Source organism: Spea bombifrons, chromosome 4, assembly GCF_027358695.1.
Source record: "Spea bombifrons isolate aSpeBom1 chromosome 4, aSpeBom1.2.pri, whole genome shotgun sequence".
NCBI classification, from domain to species: domain Eukaryota; kingdom Metazoa; phylum Chordata; class Amphibia; order Anura; family Pelobatidae; genus Spea; species Spea bombifrons.
Genome location: NC_071090.1, coordinates 110,684,324 through 110,703,336, shown reverse-complemented (window position 1 = coordinate 110,703,336; position 19,013 = coordinate 110,684,324). Strand labels below are relative to the sequence as shown.

General features: G+C 39.5%; 1 protein-coding gene across 1 annotated transcript; it reads right to left on the bottom strand.

Annotated features, from left to right (window-relative positions):
- Positions 1-12,300: 12,300 nt before the first annotated feature.
- LOC128492514 (uncharacterized) lies at positions 12,301-15,831 on the bottom strand. The gene is made up of 2 exons (XM_053465092.1): positions 15,710-15,831; positions 12,301-13,949 (listed from the first exon to the last, which is right to left on the bottom strand). Exons 1-2 carry the CDS (start codon positions 15,771-15,773, stop codon positions 12,493-12,495), a joined length of 1,521 nt encoding a protein of 506 aa, XP_053321067.1. The 5' UTR covers positions 15,774-15,831; the 3' UTR covers positions 12,301-12,492.
- Positions 15,832-19,013: the final 3,182 nt, after the last annotated feature.

The following is a 19,013-nucleotide window of genomic DNA, read 5'->3' as shown; positions in this document are numbered from 1 at the left end:
GGTCTGCAAAAAAAATTTGCCAGAAAAACCAAATGATGAATTTGGGGGAGCACTAAATCTGAAGCCAAAAAATAATAAAGAAAATTGTACAATAAAGCTTAATAAAAAAAATCAGGATTTTATCCATGCAAAAACTGTCCAGCTTGCATAGTGAGTAATATTGGAAGGAATATTCATACTAACTTTAAAACTACTGCTATGGAGAGACTTCCTTTTTGCCCTACTCCACAAGTGATGTGATATATTGCGTAGAACGCCCATGTGGGCTTCAGTATATTGGCTGAACACTAAGCCTACTAATGAAAATACCAGATGAACATGCAAACAATATAAGGAAACACTCTTTATTTGTTGCCAAAACACTTTTTAGAACATAATCAGAAAAAAAAATGTTTAAAATTCTGGTCAATAATGAAAGTTAATAAATATTGGAGAATTGGGGATAATTTTGAAAATATCAGGAAGAAGGAGATGACATTTGCCTATAAATTCTGCACCCTAAAGGTCTAAATGCTGAGTTAGAAGTTCCAAATAACCTATTTTAAATATAAATGTATATTCTTTTTTGGGCAATAATATGAGGGGCCGTTAGGGACATTATTTCAGGTTTTTTCCCCTTGTATATCACATAGTGAAACGCATATATCATATCTAATGAATACATATTTATAGCGCAGGGTACACTATGATATGTTTCCTTATTTTACATGTCAATCGTTATTAATCCTTAAAAGAAGATTTATTGTGTTTTGGAGAAGTGAACTCTGGTCTTTGTTGCTGCTCTTGTACATCATTTGGTGCTGGGTTTCACAATACCTTTATTTACTGAGACACGTTTAATAGAACTAGTACTTTGCTGCCATCTTGTGGTTAATCCGTATATTACAGACTTTGAGTGAAAGATTGACTTATGCCTTGCTGCACACCCTGTGTTTGGGGCCCCAGGGAATGTTTTATATCCAAAGAAGTGTCTATGGTGCAGGGTCAGAGTGTATATTGTTAGTATGTAGTTATAACACATCATAAGTAACAGTAAAAATCCAACATAAACATGATACTTATTATTATTATTATTTTATTATTATTCATAATCTAATTATCTTTTATTTATTAAGTGTCAACCAATTACACAGCACTGTGCACTTTAAATGGGGCAGTTAACACATACATAATAAATACACATTAACACATAGAGACACATGAGAAGAATACACATTGTCAAAAAATAATAATTACTTACAGGAAATGTGAGTACAAGTAGGCAACTTACAACTTTCTGAGTTGCCTGTGACTTAAAGGCTGACATAGAGCATTCAACTATATACTCCTGTGCAGCAACCCCTCAGCGTTAGAAGTCTATATTTCATCTCCATTGTCTTTAAAGTCTGTGGAGCCCTTTTTCAAGATTTTTTTTTTTAGAGTCTCTTTTTTTTGTCTGATTTTATTGCACTCAGAGAAACCATATATTACTTTTTTCAGGACAGCAAGGGCTTTTTTTCTTATAAATTGAAAAAAAAAAAAACACAAGAAAAGAAAACACACACCACTAGTGTAAATAAATAAGTTATACTTTCCCTAATTAGGCAGCACCACCCAAATAAGCGTTCCTCCAACACTTAATAATCTACACAATTCTTCCAAATGAGGCGCACATCCACATAAGGGAAAAAAGGTTTTAAAAAAATATAGTGTAACTCTGTATGCAAATAAGGCTTCTGCAATACTGCAAGTAAGTAGTGCACTCACATTTCCAAGGACATAAATGCGCTCATCATAAAATATTCTTTAATTCTTTGTGGCTAAAAAATATAAAAATACAGCAACAATGGCACAGTATCACTTGGTCATGTGGATAAGGTAAAATATTGCACTTACAACAGACGAAGTGTACAAAAGCATGTACAAGGTAATCAGATTTTAAACCAGGCACAGGAAAGTCCACCGTCCAGCAGCAGGAACTTTCCCAATATATCCCTCTCTCTCAACGCGTTTCACCGGACAACCGGCTTCCTCAGGAGATGAATCAGGATTTTCTTTTGCAGCTTGCCCAAAGATCTAACATAGACCACCTTCCTTGTAACTCAACAAATCCAGAGTGGTTCAGTTTTGGAATGTCCATATACTTCCTTATAAGTGATAGTCCCCTCCTCTCATTGTGGTCACCTGAGCGAAATACACCAATCAGATGGAATCTCCATCTTTCAGTAAAATCACATGACAGTGACAAACAGTTCATACCTATACAAAAAAAATAGTAAATAAAACACGTTGACTAATCTGGAGGTGTCTCAGGGCCCTACACCTCTTTGTATTCCCAGACGGTCTCACGTTATGGTACTGACCCAACCCAAACCTGCTTAGCTTCTGAGATCAAATGAGATCAGGCACCTTTTGGGTGGTATGGCTGTATGTACAGGGCACTCTGAGCACAACCACCAGACCATTACCAGACAAAGTGAAGCAACATTAAGAAAATATATTCAAAAACGATTTGAATAAAAAAATAAAAGAGCCAAATACAATAAAAGATTATCTAAAATGTAAAAATAATACAGATAAAAAGTGGATAGTAAAATGATTTAACATTATTTAAAATTGAAAATTACTGATATCTCCATTCTACGGGTTGATCCTCAAAAAAAAGAAAAAACAACTGTCAATATGAGACATTTTAAATTGTATTTTAAAATCTGTATATTCATTCCATCACCAGCAAACAATAGCTATATGGCTTATTTTGTTATCACATAAATGCTAAAATATCCAGGTCGGTGTTGAGCCCTCCTTTTTCATGTGATTTGAACTTAAAAATCCATTCTGTCTCTTTTCGGGATAGGGATTGAACATTGTCACCGCCCCTCCAATGTGGTGTGACAATGTCAATCCCAATGACCATAAATGACTCGTAAGAGACTCGTAAGAAATCCCTATCCCACAAGCACCACAAATGTATTAAAACAGCCTCGGTCCCACAGGCTACAAAAAGAAAAAACGAGCCCGACCCCTAAGGGGTTAATATTTACTCATTTTATATTTTACACATACATGTTTTTCCTTGAATGTAGTAGAGGGACTTGTGAATCGCCCTGCAACTCTCTGTAGTTCCAACTCGCAGTTATAGCAACTTTCCAATGAATACATGTATGAGTTGTGTTTAGTGAATTTGTGAATTGTGAATTCTCATTTTTAGCAACCTCACAGGCACTTGGACTTTTGTAATTCGAATCATCCATGGTTTTCTGCATGTTCTTGAGATAACAATCTTTTTACAGCTTTCAGTGTTACTTTATATGAGGTATTGCTGAATTGGGTGAATAAAAACATATTTATCTAATCTTGGAAAAAAATATGTAATTTGGATGGGTACAATGAAGAGGAAATAAGAATACTCTATCTGGTAAAAATCACAAGAAATACCCTTGTCGTAAGGGATTAATTTATGAGTTTATGTTAGTGTACAACCTGCTCAATACCCCCAGACAAAACTTAAAAAAAAAAGATCAACAAAATAAAGTTCAAATTGGAGGATCGGGGAGGACATCACCGCAACACCACCATTTTAGCAGAAGTAGTCTGACAGATGCATACATGCTAACACTATATACTCACGCCGATTGCGCAATACGCCTTTACACGTGCTTACACCATATACTCACACAATAATACACTAACATACATTAACACATTCACACGCAAACTTTACACATACACACATGCTCTACTGTCATACAGTAACTCACAATCACTCTTACATCATACAAGTACACATACACACTCTTCAACAGCATAAACTAACACACAGACTCACGCTAACACTTCCATATAAACATTACATTTATATATTCTTCATGTCTCATCATCAGTGTCGCTTGCGTAGCTCTCCCTCTCGCTCTCTCCCCCCACCTCTCCATCTTATCTTGCATGGATTCCTGTCTTCACTGCAAGCTACATCTCTCTGTGCAAGCAGCCACTCTGCATCCTCCCTACTAAAGCAGGCTCATGCAATATGTGTTACATGACCCGGGGGTGCCTAGGTTACCCATAGCACCTACATCCCACCATGAAAAGAGGTTAAAGGGGGAGACGCAGGTTGGGGTCCATGCCTCCCATACTTTCCTATCATTTTTCTTATAATATTTTAACTACCTCTCACGTGTCCATTTGTTAAGAAGGTATAATTACTTTTATTTTTATTACAGTAACTGCATCCAAAGAGAATAATCATTGGGGTTTCTGGGAACATCTGATTTTTCATAATTTATATATTTTTTTTCCATTTTAAGTTTACAGTGTATATTTTTATTTTGGATGGATTTTCTTTAAATGCAATGTAAATATGACTGATGTACCCTTGATGACCAGGTCAGGCCCACCCAACCAGGCCCTACCCAATAATCAACACAGCACCAAGAGTGGGGTTAAAAAGGCCACAGACAATTTATTTATTTAGCCAAGCCATTGCCACGCAACCTAAACGGATACTAGATGTGTTAAAAGGGCTATTACTACCAAACGGAACCTAATAAATAACATAAATAACATAAATTATTAACATGAATAAATAACAAAAACTGAACACCCCTAAGCTTACCAGGCTATCAAGGTACCACCAGCACAGGGGAGGACATACCCGAATGCCCAACCCCAGACCTGAGGCTCCGAGCACCACCAGACAGAAACTTCCCACCGAATTACCACCCAAATGCTCTCCTCCAGAGCATTCACCCTCTAGATGCCTGGTAAGCTTTCGCCCCCGACTGTGATAAAATTAACCGCCCAACCAACACCACAAACAATAGGGAGGCAGGATGGTACAAACTACACAAGGTAGGATGACACACAAAATGGCGCCTAACCTGCCCTTCAATAATCACCCAAAACTCTACTCAAGACTCAAAATATGCTGTCAGGCCTTGCCCTACTCGGCATCTCAGTCAAGGCCCACTGTGGCCCCTGTGGGCATCAATGTAATGCATATGTTTTGGTCAAGTTGTTTTGTTAAAGTTATGCCTCTATTCACTAAACTCCAAGTCCTTCCGAGCTGGCCAGAAAAATGTGTTTTCACGTTAGACCACCTCAATAGGCAACCTAATTTAACCCTTTGCGGTCCAAAACATTTTCACTACGTGCACCAAGCAGGTCCAATTTAATTTTCAGAAAAACAACACATACATAATAAATAACTATTCTAAAGTCATATATTATGTTAGTCTCTATGTTTTTTTCATTGTATGAAAATGATTTTTTTTTAATAATCATGTTCATCACTAAAATCACATTCAGGATCGGTCTGTACTAATAATATGGCAAATTCTTCCTGATAACAGCGACATCTAGTGGTCACCAGGACATCCAACATTGAACCAAAAACAGTAAAATATTTTGTCGGATAGATTCTGACATAGGACCGCAAAGGGTTAATCTTTGGCTTTCAATGCCACCTTTATACGCACAACACCCAGATCTGACCTCTGATACACCCCTCCCATGCAGTCTGTTTCACAATGACAGAAGGAGTTAGTTGAGAATTAAGGATAAATGCCCGTAATATGTATGGTCCACAAGCCATAAACCCCAACACTTATGGGATGAATTATGTGGGTTTTTTTTTAAAAAAAAACAGGTGCTATTTAAAGAAAGTGTTTCACAGCCTGTAAAATTATGAAGGAAATGAAGCTAAAACAGGATGGAACTTTAATTTAAATGTGTGAGCGTGTACTATTTAGTAGCACAAGCAATATGTTTCTGAGAATCACCCGTTCAGTAACTTAAGGCAAAATAACACAAAAAAAATATTTTAAAAAAAAGATACTGAATGGCAAAAGGCCTCATGTGGCATGGTTTCATACTCAGTCTGCAATGGAATAAAGCATCTGGAAAAGCAAGCCGGGTACAGCGTATGTAACGAGGGGTATTAGTAGAAGGAGGAGAGAGCTGGTTCCACCATTTCTGGAGACCCCAGCCCCATCTCAACTAATTAAAAAAAAAGTATTTTCATTAGAACCATTTCTTATTTTTTTTATTCATTTGACGAATTATAGTGGAGTTCAGCAGTGATGTCACACTAGAGTAAAAAACACAGACATAACTTCCTGTATCAAACATATTGCCCTTTAGATGGAATCAAAATAGTAAACATAAACCGATGTGGGAAGTACATCTCCCATCATAGACGTATACCTAATTTTTTATTTAATTTTTTTTCTAAAGACAAACTTTGTTATTGTCCTCTTAATCTCTTCATTCCTTAGACTGTATATAACAGGGTTTAATAGCGGGGTCACAATAGTGTAACAAACAGAAACCATTTTTTGTAACCCTGAGTATTGTCCTTCAGATGGAACCAGATAATTAAACACCAACGTCCCATAATACATACAGACCACGGTCAGGTGGGAGCTGCAGGTGGAGAACGCTTTTCGTCTACCTGCTGAGGCAGAGATCCGGAGGATGGCGGCAATGATGTTCGCATACGTCACAGAGATAAAGATCAATGGTAGAAATACGAATGGGACAAAGTTGATCGCAGTTACCGTTTCAATAGTCAATGTTTCTGAACAAGAAAGTCTGAGAAGTGGAGGAAGGTCACAATAAAAATGGTTAATTATACTTGAGCCACAAAATATCATCTTCTGCAAAAGAACCATATGTGGTAAGGAAATAAGTATTCCACATCCCCAAATTAAACTTGCAAGAAGATTACAAAGTTTAAGGTCAATGATGGAGGAATAACGCAATGGGTTACAGATGGCCAAATATCGATCGTAGGACATCACAGTGAGGAGGAGACATTCGTTAGAGGTAGAAGCAGAAAGAAAGTAGAATTGGGTGAAGCAGCCAGCTTGGGATATAGAACTTCCTTCTCTCAATATAATCTGCAGCGTTTCAAGTTCAATGGTTGTGGAGAGAAGGATGTCGTTGAAAGACAGGTGGCTGAGGAAGAAGTACATCGGAGTGTTGATTTGGGGACATGTGGCGACCAGTAATATGATTGTAAAATTAGCCAATAACGTTAGAATATAAGTTATAAAAAACAAAATAAAGAGGATGATTTTAGTGTTGTGAATATTCTCAAATCCCAGAATCCAGAATTCATCGACTATGGTCTCATTCTTAAATGTATTAAAAAAAATAGGAACACAAAAAAATGAATCTCTGAAGCACGCAATTTGTGAAAATAAACAAGATTTAGAAATGGGTCTCCTAAAATATTGTTTGTTTGTTTTGTCTTGGTAAGAGAGAGGGCTCATTGTCATCCCTGACATAGACGTAGAGGTTAGAACTATAGAAACTGGACAAATGTGTTGTAAGATCTCACTCCCATCTGCCAATTACCGATATGCTCAAATATAACCTTAGGTAATCAAAGGCTTAAATACAGTACAAATAATATATAACTATGTAGATATATGTTACATAATTCTACGCAAGTAAGCCCCAGAAATGTAGGAACATAACCTTACCATGTCTATGATATTTTTGTGACAGGCGTCCTTTCTGATCAGTATAGTTGTACAGGTTGCAAGTGATCTGCTTTTTATAGTTTTCAGCTTTCTACTGTCATGTCTTCGAGAAGCCTCAAGAGGTCTCTTTAGGGCATGAGAAGTGATTCCAATGAGATTAGGCAGTTAATTATCTTTCAGATAATGATCTGTTTTACTAAAAATGTTTTCTAAAATGTATTCTCCATTTCTGCAAAATTGTACAAGTGATAGAAGTCAACTTGAATTTGACCCATTCTTAAGTAACAAAATAAGAGCCCTTGAAGTGAATGTTAGGACTGGGATGCTGTCAGGGTACTTGTTCAATTTTAGAAGCCAATTGGTAGAAGTGGACGGTGTCAGGCTGTCACCCTTCACTGGGTTTGTGGAACACAAAGGACGGAATATGCAGGCATCACAGCCAATGAGAGTGGACACAGCAGGACGATGTAAAACTGCAAGTTCAGATGGTAGACATTCAGAATCATAATCTGATGGTCTGGGTCAGAATCACGGCATAATAAAACCAGGTTATGATATGTCAAACAAGCAGAATCAGAATTGGTTTGAATTTTATGTCCCATACTCACTCCCCCCCACACTCACAAAGTCTCCATACATTCTCTGTCTCCTTTTTCACCGATCTAAGTCTTGCTCCCCTGCTTTTCTCCCTGTTCTTCATGTCTTCAATCTTCTTTCTTTTCTGGTGATACACTTATCCTTGTGACCCACTGTGTTTCCCTGGTCTCTTGGAGCACTTCTGCATCAGGGCGGAGCCTTGGCTTACATCATGGGAACAACTTCTCTATTGGTCGAAGGTTGTCCTGGTGTTTCGTGCCGAAGCTCTGCCATGATGCTCCAGTGCTCCAGAAGGATATTGACATATTTGACAGAGTTGAAATGAGAGCTACAAATGGTAGTGGGAAAGACTAAAGGGTCTTAATATGTATAGCTTGTATGTTTCTATGTTTTAGACAAGGAGTTTGTGTCTTTCGAAATCTAAAGTCTCTTAAGAAAAAAATCTATTTTTTACACTTCCATGTCCAGCTGAGGATTCATTATGGGAACAAAGGAGAACCTCATAATGTGTTTGAGGTGACACATACACATGGCAACCTTTCCAGAGAAGCACATCATGCTGTACAAGGTAAGCAGTAGTCTGGAGGAAGGCAGCATCAGTACCGTGTTGGAATAGAAGGTCAAGTACCACTGTATTGTTTGCTAGGAAATGTCACAGAATCAAAATGGATCCACATTCAACCATTTGTGATAATTTTGTCTCTGCTGATGTGGAAACTGAATCTAGTGGAAAACAAGGACCTTTAAACCAGGGTTGTTCCCAGCTATCTTTGTTGATGAATTATTTCCTAGCCATGCATTGTTGTGGATCCTGTTTTGGTGGCATTGCATCTTTCTATGATTTTGACCTCTAGCCTTGGACACAGTCTTGGATCCTATTTTGCCCTTTTGTCCCTATGACTCTACATTCTCGTTCTCTGTTTCTTCTTGTCCTCCTCATCTTCATTCTTTCTTCTTCTCCATGGATCTGCTTGTTCCAATGATCTACTGCATTACTTTGGCCTACTGGAGCACTTCCACATCAGGGTGGAGGCTTGGCACGCACCACAGGGACAACCTCTCCTCTGATTGGTTGTTGTCCCTGCGGTGCACACCAAGGCTCCACCCTGATGCAGATGTGCTCCAGAAGACCAGAATAATACAGGTGGATCCATATAAAAAGAGAAGAACAGAAAGAAGAATGAAGACACAGACAATATGATGAAGGAGAAGAAGTAGGGAACAACAAGCGGAGCTGCGGACAAGAAGATAGAGAAGGTAGGGACTAAACATATGCAAATAGATCAAAAACAATTAAGATTAATTTGATGTCCTCTCCCCCAACTGGAGTACGAGGAGGACGTCACCACAGCACTACCATTTTGACGGAAGTTGCCTAGGTGCAGAGATGCAGACGAAGAAAGAAGAAAACATTTTTTCAATATAAAGGATTAAAGATTGAGGATAGAATGAAGAGGAGAGAAGAAAAGGGAGAAGACAGAAGAAAGAAGGTGAAGAAAAAGAAGAAGCGGAAGTGGTTGGCAGATAAGGTAGGGAGACATTCAAAGAGCATGAGAGAGAGAGTGAATGAGAAGTCAAGCGCAAGAAAGTGAGTGTGCCTGAATGTGGACCCATGAATTTCGGACAAAAATGTTGAGCTTTTTTGCTTTGTTTTCTTCTGATTTGTGGGGGGACATTTGTATGAATCTGAATGCACAAGTCTAGTAGAGACATATGGACAGAGAGTGAGAGAAATGAAATTCAAATGAATAAGTTTTCAGCAACCGCTTGGCGCCCCTAACTCTCCTCCGTGAGGCCTCTGTCTTGGTCGTGGTGCCGGCATTTCATGCTGAGCGCCGGAATATGATAGAGCGACAGAGCAATTTCCACCACAGGATGTCTGCAAGTTAAGTGAACTACAAAGGGGGGAGAGGGAGAAGTAGATAGTGAGAAGGGGGGAGGGGTAGATAGTGAGAAGAGGGAGAGGGGGTAGATAGTGAGAAGGGCGAGATGGGGTAGATAATGAGAGGGGGTAGATAGTGAGAAGGGGGAGGGGGTAGATAGTGAGAAGGGGAGAGGGGTTATATAGTGAGAAAGGTGGGTAGATGGTGATAAAAGGGGAGGCAGGATAGATAGTGAGAAAAGAGAGTAATAAGAGTATTGAAATAAAGAGTCAAAGTGAGTGAGGGAATGAATGACTTTATATGTGGATGAATTGTGTGAATGTGTCAGGATCCACCCTGTCTGCCAGGACTATGCACTAATTATTCACTACTTATTGGCGCTCATGTTGTTTTACAACCACTAGTGGCCGCCCCTCTCTCTCTGGAGCACCCCGACCTCGTTATTGCAAGCAGCTGGGCCTTGTTACCTGGATTACCCTGCCTTTATGAACCTGCCCTGCCTTTCAGTAAGGGCCTTTGTATTGAAGTCTGTGGACCATTCTGCTGTGGCTCTGCACCTCCTTTGTGTCCTTATCAAGTGGGCTCCGTACCTTTCGTACCCTTTCAAGTGGGCTCTCTGCCTTTTGTGCTCGTCCAAGTGTGCTCCCTGTGAAAAGACTTATTACCGGTATTTATTTATCCTGCCATACGTCCGGTTTCTTGCTTACAGACTGTATAAACCTTATGTGCTTTTCCTGTCATATACATACAATACATTGCAGTACCTAGATTTCTGCTTGTGGTGTCTTTGTTTGTATAATCATGCATCGTGGGTTACAGACCAAACCCCAAGTATCCCCTGCACATGGGCTCCTACCTGACCTGATTACCCGAGTTCTGACAGAATGAGTGAGAATATGAATTAATGTGTGTATGAATTGTGTGAATGAGTGAGAGTATGAATTAATGTGTGAGAATGCATTAATGAATATGTGTAAATAATTTGTGTGAAAGAGTGAGAGAATAAACAATTGTGTGAATGAATTGTGTGAATGAAAGTGTGAATTAGTGAGTGACTGTAAACGCGTCTGTGTGTATCATAGACGACACAAGCAAGGTGTTTAAGTCTTGGGGACCAAGGTGGCACAACAGGATGTTTATGGGACAAAGATGGCACAGGTAGGGTGTTTAAATGTGTACTTCATGGTTGATGGCAGGTGTACTTCATTGGTTAATAGCAGAGTAGGCCCCTGCAGGCGACCAATAGAGTTCTTCGTATGGAAATTTAAAATCCTGGAGCCAAAGCTGCTGTGTAGTCTGTACCACGTTAACCCCGTATTAACCCCTTCTACAAAGAAAACAAGAAAAAACGAACACAAAGAATGTACACAAATATTTGCCTGAACCGAACACAGGAAGGGGCGAATATTTGCGGCATACGACAATTTGTTCCCCCCACGAAGGTGAAGAGTTGGCCGGCGCCCAAGTCTAGTTTCTACTAGATGACTAAAAGCCTTACCAACCGGAAGCTTACATATTCAGCTTGAGAGCATGTACTATGGAACCATAGATACCACATCATGCAACCCATCACCCATCTTAACAAAAAGTTATCTTATCTATTATACACTTTGAAAACCCTGTTGCTAAACTCTATCATGTATAAAATATGTAGCAAGGTGAGACAAAAACCAGAAGATGTACAAAATATCAAATAAAAAAAATAACAATAACCATAATGGTGATGACGCATATGTGAGTATCACTCGGTGCCTTTAACATGAGCTAAAATCACAAAAAGAGATAGAGAATAAGCTGACTGAAACTGAAGATAGACAGGCACACTGACAAACTGGGCCAATGTCTGGTGGGCTGGTGGTTGATGGTCCTTAAGTGTGCGGAAACCACCTGAATACCCATATCCAGAAGCTGGTTGCTGTGTGTATGTAATTTACCGACTGCTACACTTCATGTGCTGGCAAATACAAAAAAAGATTAATAATGCACATGATAAAATAGCTGAATTAGGAAGAATATCTGGTTGAGATGCAACCAGTAAAATGATTGATCCTGTGATCCTCAACACAGATCTTCATCATAGTAGACCTGACATTTATTATTTTCTTGACCTTGAAGAAGGACATTGATGGTCAAAACATTACATTGGTGAAGTGAACTTTTTTTCTATTTACTGTGATGAATGTATGAAAGGTTTATTTACAGATCTTTCAGTGCCGGGATCACTTCTCACCCCCAGTGTGTCCCTAAGAAGAACCTGCAATTGCTTCCTTTTTTGAATAAAAGAATGGTTTTCACTGTATTAGCGTAGTACCCATATCCGCTCGGCCTGCGTAATTCACACAAAGAAAGTTGACGAATGAGTTTATGGTAGTTTATTGACATGGATTTTATTGAAATCAATACATTTCTTATGATGTCAATATGTGTAGCTGTTTCTGATGTGTAGTATCTGAATATCACATTACACCAGATTGAGCGTTTGAGGATTACTTTATCTGACGTTCTTCTTGCTTTATCTTGCTTTTCCAAATCACCTGTGTTTTTTTTTATTACTCAATGGTTGACATGTATGGCATCGTTTCGCGGCAGCATCGAATTTTATTCACATCTCTAGTTGAGCGGTATTTGAGAGCGCTGTCATCTATAAGGTGACTTTTATATGAGTCAATCTGAGATGGTTTAGTAGGGTATGCCTTGTAGTCCAGTTCAATTTGATAAAGACCACTGCCACAGCCTCCCCCTACCTTACGAACATTGTAGAGCCCGTATGTATCAATTCCTCCTGTCTCAGTACATTCAACGACCCAGGAGCCTCGGTTTCCCAGACGTCCAGTAGACTCACCATTTGAGAAGCCAATAGTCAGTTCTATCACGTTACAGTTATTAATGCAAACTTTTAAAGACTTGATGTGCTTGTTTGCTACACTGACTTCATGCTTGAATCCACCGCCAGATTTACCCGAAAACCATCCGCTGCCGCGTTCATAGAAAAACTGCAAGCCGTCGATTTGGTTCCATTCCCAAACATAGACATCCGTGATTTCTCCATAGTTGTTGTTATCATTTCCTGGAGAATATATAACATATCGTTCACTAAATGCCATCTGAATGCCAGGTGAAATGGGGCCAAACGTAGCTGTAGCCATGGAAGGCGGGATGACAGAAGGATCATCTTCTTTTCCAGGGACAAAGTTGTCTAGGTAAAACGTTGTAACCAACAGCTGTAGCATTTGGCCATTTTGAATGCTGAACAGGTTTTTCTTCACTGTCTCACAAATAGTTTTAAAAAAGTTTGGTTCGTTAGGACCCACGATTGGTGTATAGAAGAATTTGTGTTCATGTCCAGTGATTTCATCGTGCACTCTACCATAAGGCTCCCATCTGAAAAAGGGTGGTACTGGCATGGGGTATGTATGTACACCGACATCCACAATAATCCTACCCTTCCTCCATTCTATCCATGCACTATATCCAGAAGTAAAGCTATCTTTATAGAGTTTTATCTGAGACTCAAGATCGCTCTTCCAGATTTTACTGTTGTCCTCTTCATACATTTCCTTCCCATGTAGAAGCCTCTCCTTGAGGATTATTAGATGTTGAGCAGAATGTGTGACCAAGAGTGGAATCAGTTGAGGTTTATTTGAAGATTGAGTGAGCTTGTAAAATAATTCATTGCTTGCGTGGATCATGGAGGACATTAATGAACCTTTTTCTCTCACCTGGGCTTCAACATACATCTCCATTGTCTTCTGCAGGGCTCTGATCTCGTTTTGTCTTTCCTGTAGTTCAAATTCGAGGATTTTCTTATCTACTAAATGTTCAACTTGGTCTTTAATGAGGCTCCATATGTCCACCTCCGATTCAGGCCAGAATATTTTCAAAAGGGTGCTGACAATTTCCCCTATGGGTATCCCTTCAATTGGAGGTATTTTTGCAGTAATGCTAACCAAGATATCTTTTATTCTGTCATTCCAGGTGGTACCAAGGCTGGTCTTACTCTGACCCCCTGTGAGAACAATAATACATTACAGCTTGTTATATATTGTGTATTTGTTTTAAGAAAGAATAAAATATGTAAAAGTAATACCAAATAAAAACTCATGTGGATAATAATGGGTAAATTGTTCAAGAAACATAGAATCTGCCAACTGATTAGAACCATTCAGCTCATCATATCCACTCTGCTGTAAAGAGCCTAAACCAGTCCTTTATGCCGTCTTAGATTTAGGAGCCATTTGACTATCCTATGTCATTACTGTATTAGCCCCTATATGTTATATATATGGGCCCCTTTTGCAGCACTCAATGAGATGCTGAAAGATATCACAAAATGTCTCTTTTTGCTCAGTCTTCTGATTGTTGTGGGTTTTTTTCCCAGTTAAATGCTAATACCGAAGAGGCTAAATGATAAGACTGAGGGGACAAGTAAGTAGGGTTATTCAACTTTAGCCCCCTCGTCCCACAGGGTACAGATGAAAGGAATGGGAATGGCTTGAGAGTGGTTTTGTGCACAGGTAGTGGGGGCAGAAGAGGCAACAATGGCACTGATATTAGTAAAACCCCATCCCACAGCTTGGACTTTATGTCTCCTATAGGGTATATGTGATTTAACTCCTTAAGAACAATGGGCGGTCCCTAAACCCACTGAAAACAATGCATTTTGAGCCCGTACATGTACAGGCTTTGTCATTAAGGGGTTAAAACCTCATCACCTTGAGGGGATTGGGGTGAGGAGGGGTATATTTTGGCACTATATGCTGCCCCCAGGTTTATTTAAATATCCAGTTGTCATCCCATTGGTTAATAGAAAGTCTTGAAGATCCATGTTAGTGGAAATGTGACCTGTTTTGTAAGTGTTAGCATGTGTTGGCATGTGACCTGTAAATAAACCCCAAATGTGGGCATTGATGGGGCATAAAATGCTAATAAAATGAACCCAAACAAAAACAGAAAAAGTTTGGTTTCCCACTAATTAGAAGATAAATAAACCGGGGTCAACTTAGTCATCTTACCCTACTCACTGATGAAGGTAGTGCAAACAAAACATAAAAACAACAATTATCATAATGTGAAAGGGAAAAAATTAATTCCTTAAATAATAAAGTCTACAAAAACATTGTATCCTTCCCAGTAAAGTATGAAAATAAAACCCTAAAAATGTTTTTTATATATATATTTGATTAAATCACTTGAAGAAAGAATAATGAGCAATCTGCTAAGGTTTATTTTGTTAACATTTTGTTAACATTTTGTTAACAGCCTGGATTCCTTCATTTTCCATCTTTATTGAATTATTTTTTTAAGCTATGCACAGTGATTAAAAGAGATTCTGTCCACACATACCGCATGTTTAGTGAGAATACCGGTTCTGCCCCTCTTAGACTGTTGTGTATTGGTACCATCTTCCGGTACATTGGGCACAGTTGGGCGAGATGTCAAGAAAAGCACATACTCTAAAATTAGAGGCTCAGACGATCTGACGTGAGTTTTACTTTGTTGAGAAAGTGGTAGATAAATGGAAAACCCTTCTTGCAGACGTGGTTAATCCAGTTAGGGTTTCAGACAGATGTAAGAGTATCCAAAAACAAGACCAAGTAAAGTATGAGGTCCTACAGCATCTTGGAAATGGGGACATGGCAGGCTGAATTCAATTTCCAAAGATAAGCTTCTTTCTAAATATTTTTTTTAAAACATATATGAGAATAATCTCATGTTTAATGGAATCCACCACAGAATCAAACATTGGAAGGAAGTTATGATATTTACCTTGGAGAAGGAGAATCAGCAGTAAGAAGGTTGGCGCCCAAGGTCTGAAACTCTTGGACACCATCGTCTTGAGAAGAAAGAAGCTGTGATTCCGATTCCATCTCTGCAAAATTCAGATTTATTTCCTGATGTTTACCGAGTGATTGTTGGCAGGTTTTTTTTATAGTTAATAAGTGTCTAGGATGTTTTAGTCATAGCTGAAAGATTAAACATATTTGCTAACCAGTGTGATTAGGTAACCAAGAGCGCTTTTGCAAGCCAGTTCTTGTCATGTTCAACACAAAATACACAAACAGTACACTCATTAAAGGTGCTGTTCCATCTACTCGGCTATGCATAATTTCACATAGCTCTGTAGTTTTTATATATAATTTCTAGCACATTTTCTATGTGACGGCACCTATAGGGGTATGTTATAGAGTTAAGGACGACAAAGTCATGCTTGAATACTTTGTACGCCAGAATATTTTGATGTCCACTAGCACAACCCTTGTCACGGACCGGGTGAGCAGGTCTGATAGGAGCCCAGGTGCAGGGGATACGAGGGGCTCTGTCTGTACCCCACGATGCATGATGGCTTGGGGTTGGTACAGACAGGCGCAGGAAATAAATTACAGACAGAAAATGCTGACAATAGTTGTATTGCAGATGATGGTACAACAACATATAAACAAGGAAAGTCTCTTGGCTGGAAGCCCTCTGGATGGGGCACACACAGCAGGAAGCCCTCTGGATGGGGCACACACGGCAGGAAGCCCTCTGGATGGGGCACACACGGCAGGAAGCCCACTTGCAGGGTACTCAAGATCAGATCAGAAACCAAACAGGCAGTCCTATAACATCAATGTCAAGGCCCAGACTGAAGGGCTGGGCAGGTTTATATAGGCTGTGATGTCCAGGTGCACCTTGTTTCCTGGTTATGGCAATCAGGTCTGAGTGCAGCTGGACCTGATAATCAGTCTGAGTGGTTCAGAGTGACAAGGGTGGCCACTAGTGGTTGGAAACGGAAATGAGCAACTCAAAGTTTGAACAAGTCCAGCCAGCGAAGGGTGGAACGTTACAACCCTTGGTAACAATGATGGCCTCCAAATGTGTATGAGTCTGTCAGCTTCTTGCTGGATGTTTTTTTTCCTTTCTTTTACTGCAATTTTTTTTAAAGCTCTTGAATGTTTGCAGGATTCCTTTTCCCAATGGTAAGTGTCAGCTCTTTCAATCAAATAGAGATCAGGAGCCATTCCTGGTCTGTCTTTAACAGATCATGTTTTCCTTTTCAACCATTATTTTTGTACATTTTCCTGTATACACCATTGTACTACTGGAGAAGCCATTATCTCCACCCCTTACTTACCTATCTGATATTGAGTAACACCCTTGGTAATGAAGTGATTTCAGAATTCCCTTAATACATTCAAGGCTTCCAGTACCAGAGGCAAAAAACAAACAAACAGACACAACATTACGGCTCATCCACCATATATAAATGTAGGTAGGGTGTTCTTTTCCTTCATGTGGTCCCCTAAATGGCCATGGCATTGCTCAACTTTGATTCCAAAGAGTGTGGTAGGTAAATGGAACAGCCTCTCATCAGAAGTGGAATATACTAATACAGTGAAAGAATTTAAACATTCATTGGGTCAGGACTGATTGAGGTTTAAGTCTTTAGATCAGTAGAAATGGGCTAACTAGATGGGCTGAAATTTTTAATACCTTTTTTAATAGCCTTTGCTGCCCACCAACACATTAGTGTATATATATATATATATATATATATATATATACAGGCCCGGACTGGGACAAAAAATAGGCCCGGGCATTTAAGCCAGAGCAGCCCATTTTTATTTATGTATTTATTTATTGTTAAAGCCCACCGTTCATGTACCATCTTTGCATTTACTCATTCACACAAATCATTAACACATTCATTAATGCAGTCTCACAAATCATTCAAGCAATTTATCCACACATGAATTTATTAATTGTCATACGCATTCACACAATTCATCCACACATTTATTCATTCATTCACACTACCCCTTCTCCCCATCTTATCTGCTCCTTCTATGTTCCCCCTTTTCACTTTGTACCCCCTTCCCCACTTCTCAATATGTATCCCCTCTCCCCATTTCTCACTATCTAACCCCCTTCTGCCCCTTCTCACTGCCCCCTCCCTCACCCTACTTACCTTGTTGCCGGAGCAAGCAGCAACTGCGACCGGGCCCGCGGCAGGGCCGGATTGATTTAGGGGCTGATGGAGCTGCAGCTTCAGGCCCCTACCTTAAAATAGGCCCAGTCAGGACTGGGCCTATGCGGCCGCATTAACGCAGAGCCCCTTAAGCCCGCCGCAACATCATACAGCATTAATATCTTCCACAGAATAACAGGTCGCCATGGCAATCGGTGGTCACTCTGTGCTTAAAAATATGCGACCGGGTCCGCCACTCTAAGGGGCCGGGAAGCCCCCACCAGGGCCGGCCTTAGGGGTCTGCGGCTGCACAGGGCTTAAATTAAAACATCAGGGTTTTTTTTAAACTTTATTTAACATCCTCCATGTTAAATAAAGTTAACAAAAACTTTATTTAACATGGAGGATGTTAAATAAAGTAAAAAAAAACCCCGATGTTTTAACTTAAACCCTGTGCGGCCGCACACCCATAAGGCCGGCCCTGGTGGGGGCTTCCCGGCCATTTAGAGTGGCGGACCCGATCACAGTTGCGGCGGGCTTAAGGGGCAGGTGCCACTTATGCCCTGCGTTAATGCGGCCGTAGAGGCCGCATAGGCCCTGTCAGTCCGGTCCTGACTGGGCCTATTTTAAGGTAGGAGCCTGGAGCTGCAGCTCCATCAGCCCCTAAGTCAATCCGGCCTACCGGGCAAATGTAAACTATATATTGTGTACCAATGTAAACTATATATTGTTTTTTCAAGGAGAGATAGAGCTTTCTTTTGATACCATAGTTGGATGATTAGCTGAAAATTTAGAATGAGAAATTTAGTAAAAACTAGCGAAAATTAGAAAAAAAAATCTAAGTTTTTTACATTTTCCCTCTGAATCCTCTGTAAAGTGACAGAAAATTCCATCCAAATTTATCAATTCAGGTGTCCTGATTTCAGAAATACCTAATTTATATAGATTTTCCATATTTTCCCAGCACATATAGGCAGAATACTATAAGGTGTACATTACTTTATACAAAGCCGTAAAATTTTGACATTAGGTATGATGGGACTGCAACTCTAATTTTAAACAAATAAAACAAAAACACCCACAAAGGTATATATTTCTGTAAAGCAGACAATCCAGCCTATC

Excerpts from the sequence above, each read along its gene's own strand:
- LOC128492514 (XM_053465092.1), bottom strand. The coding sequence starts at position 15,773 with ATGGTGTCCAAGAGTTTCAGACCTTGGGCGCCAACCTTCTTACTGCTG. Across the intron at positions 13,950-15,709 it reads GCTGATTCTCCTTCTCCAAG|GGGGTCAGAGTAAGACCAGC; the intron begins GTAAATATCATA and ends TTGTTCTCACAG.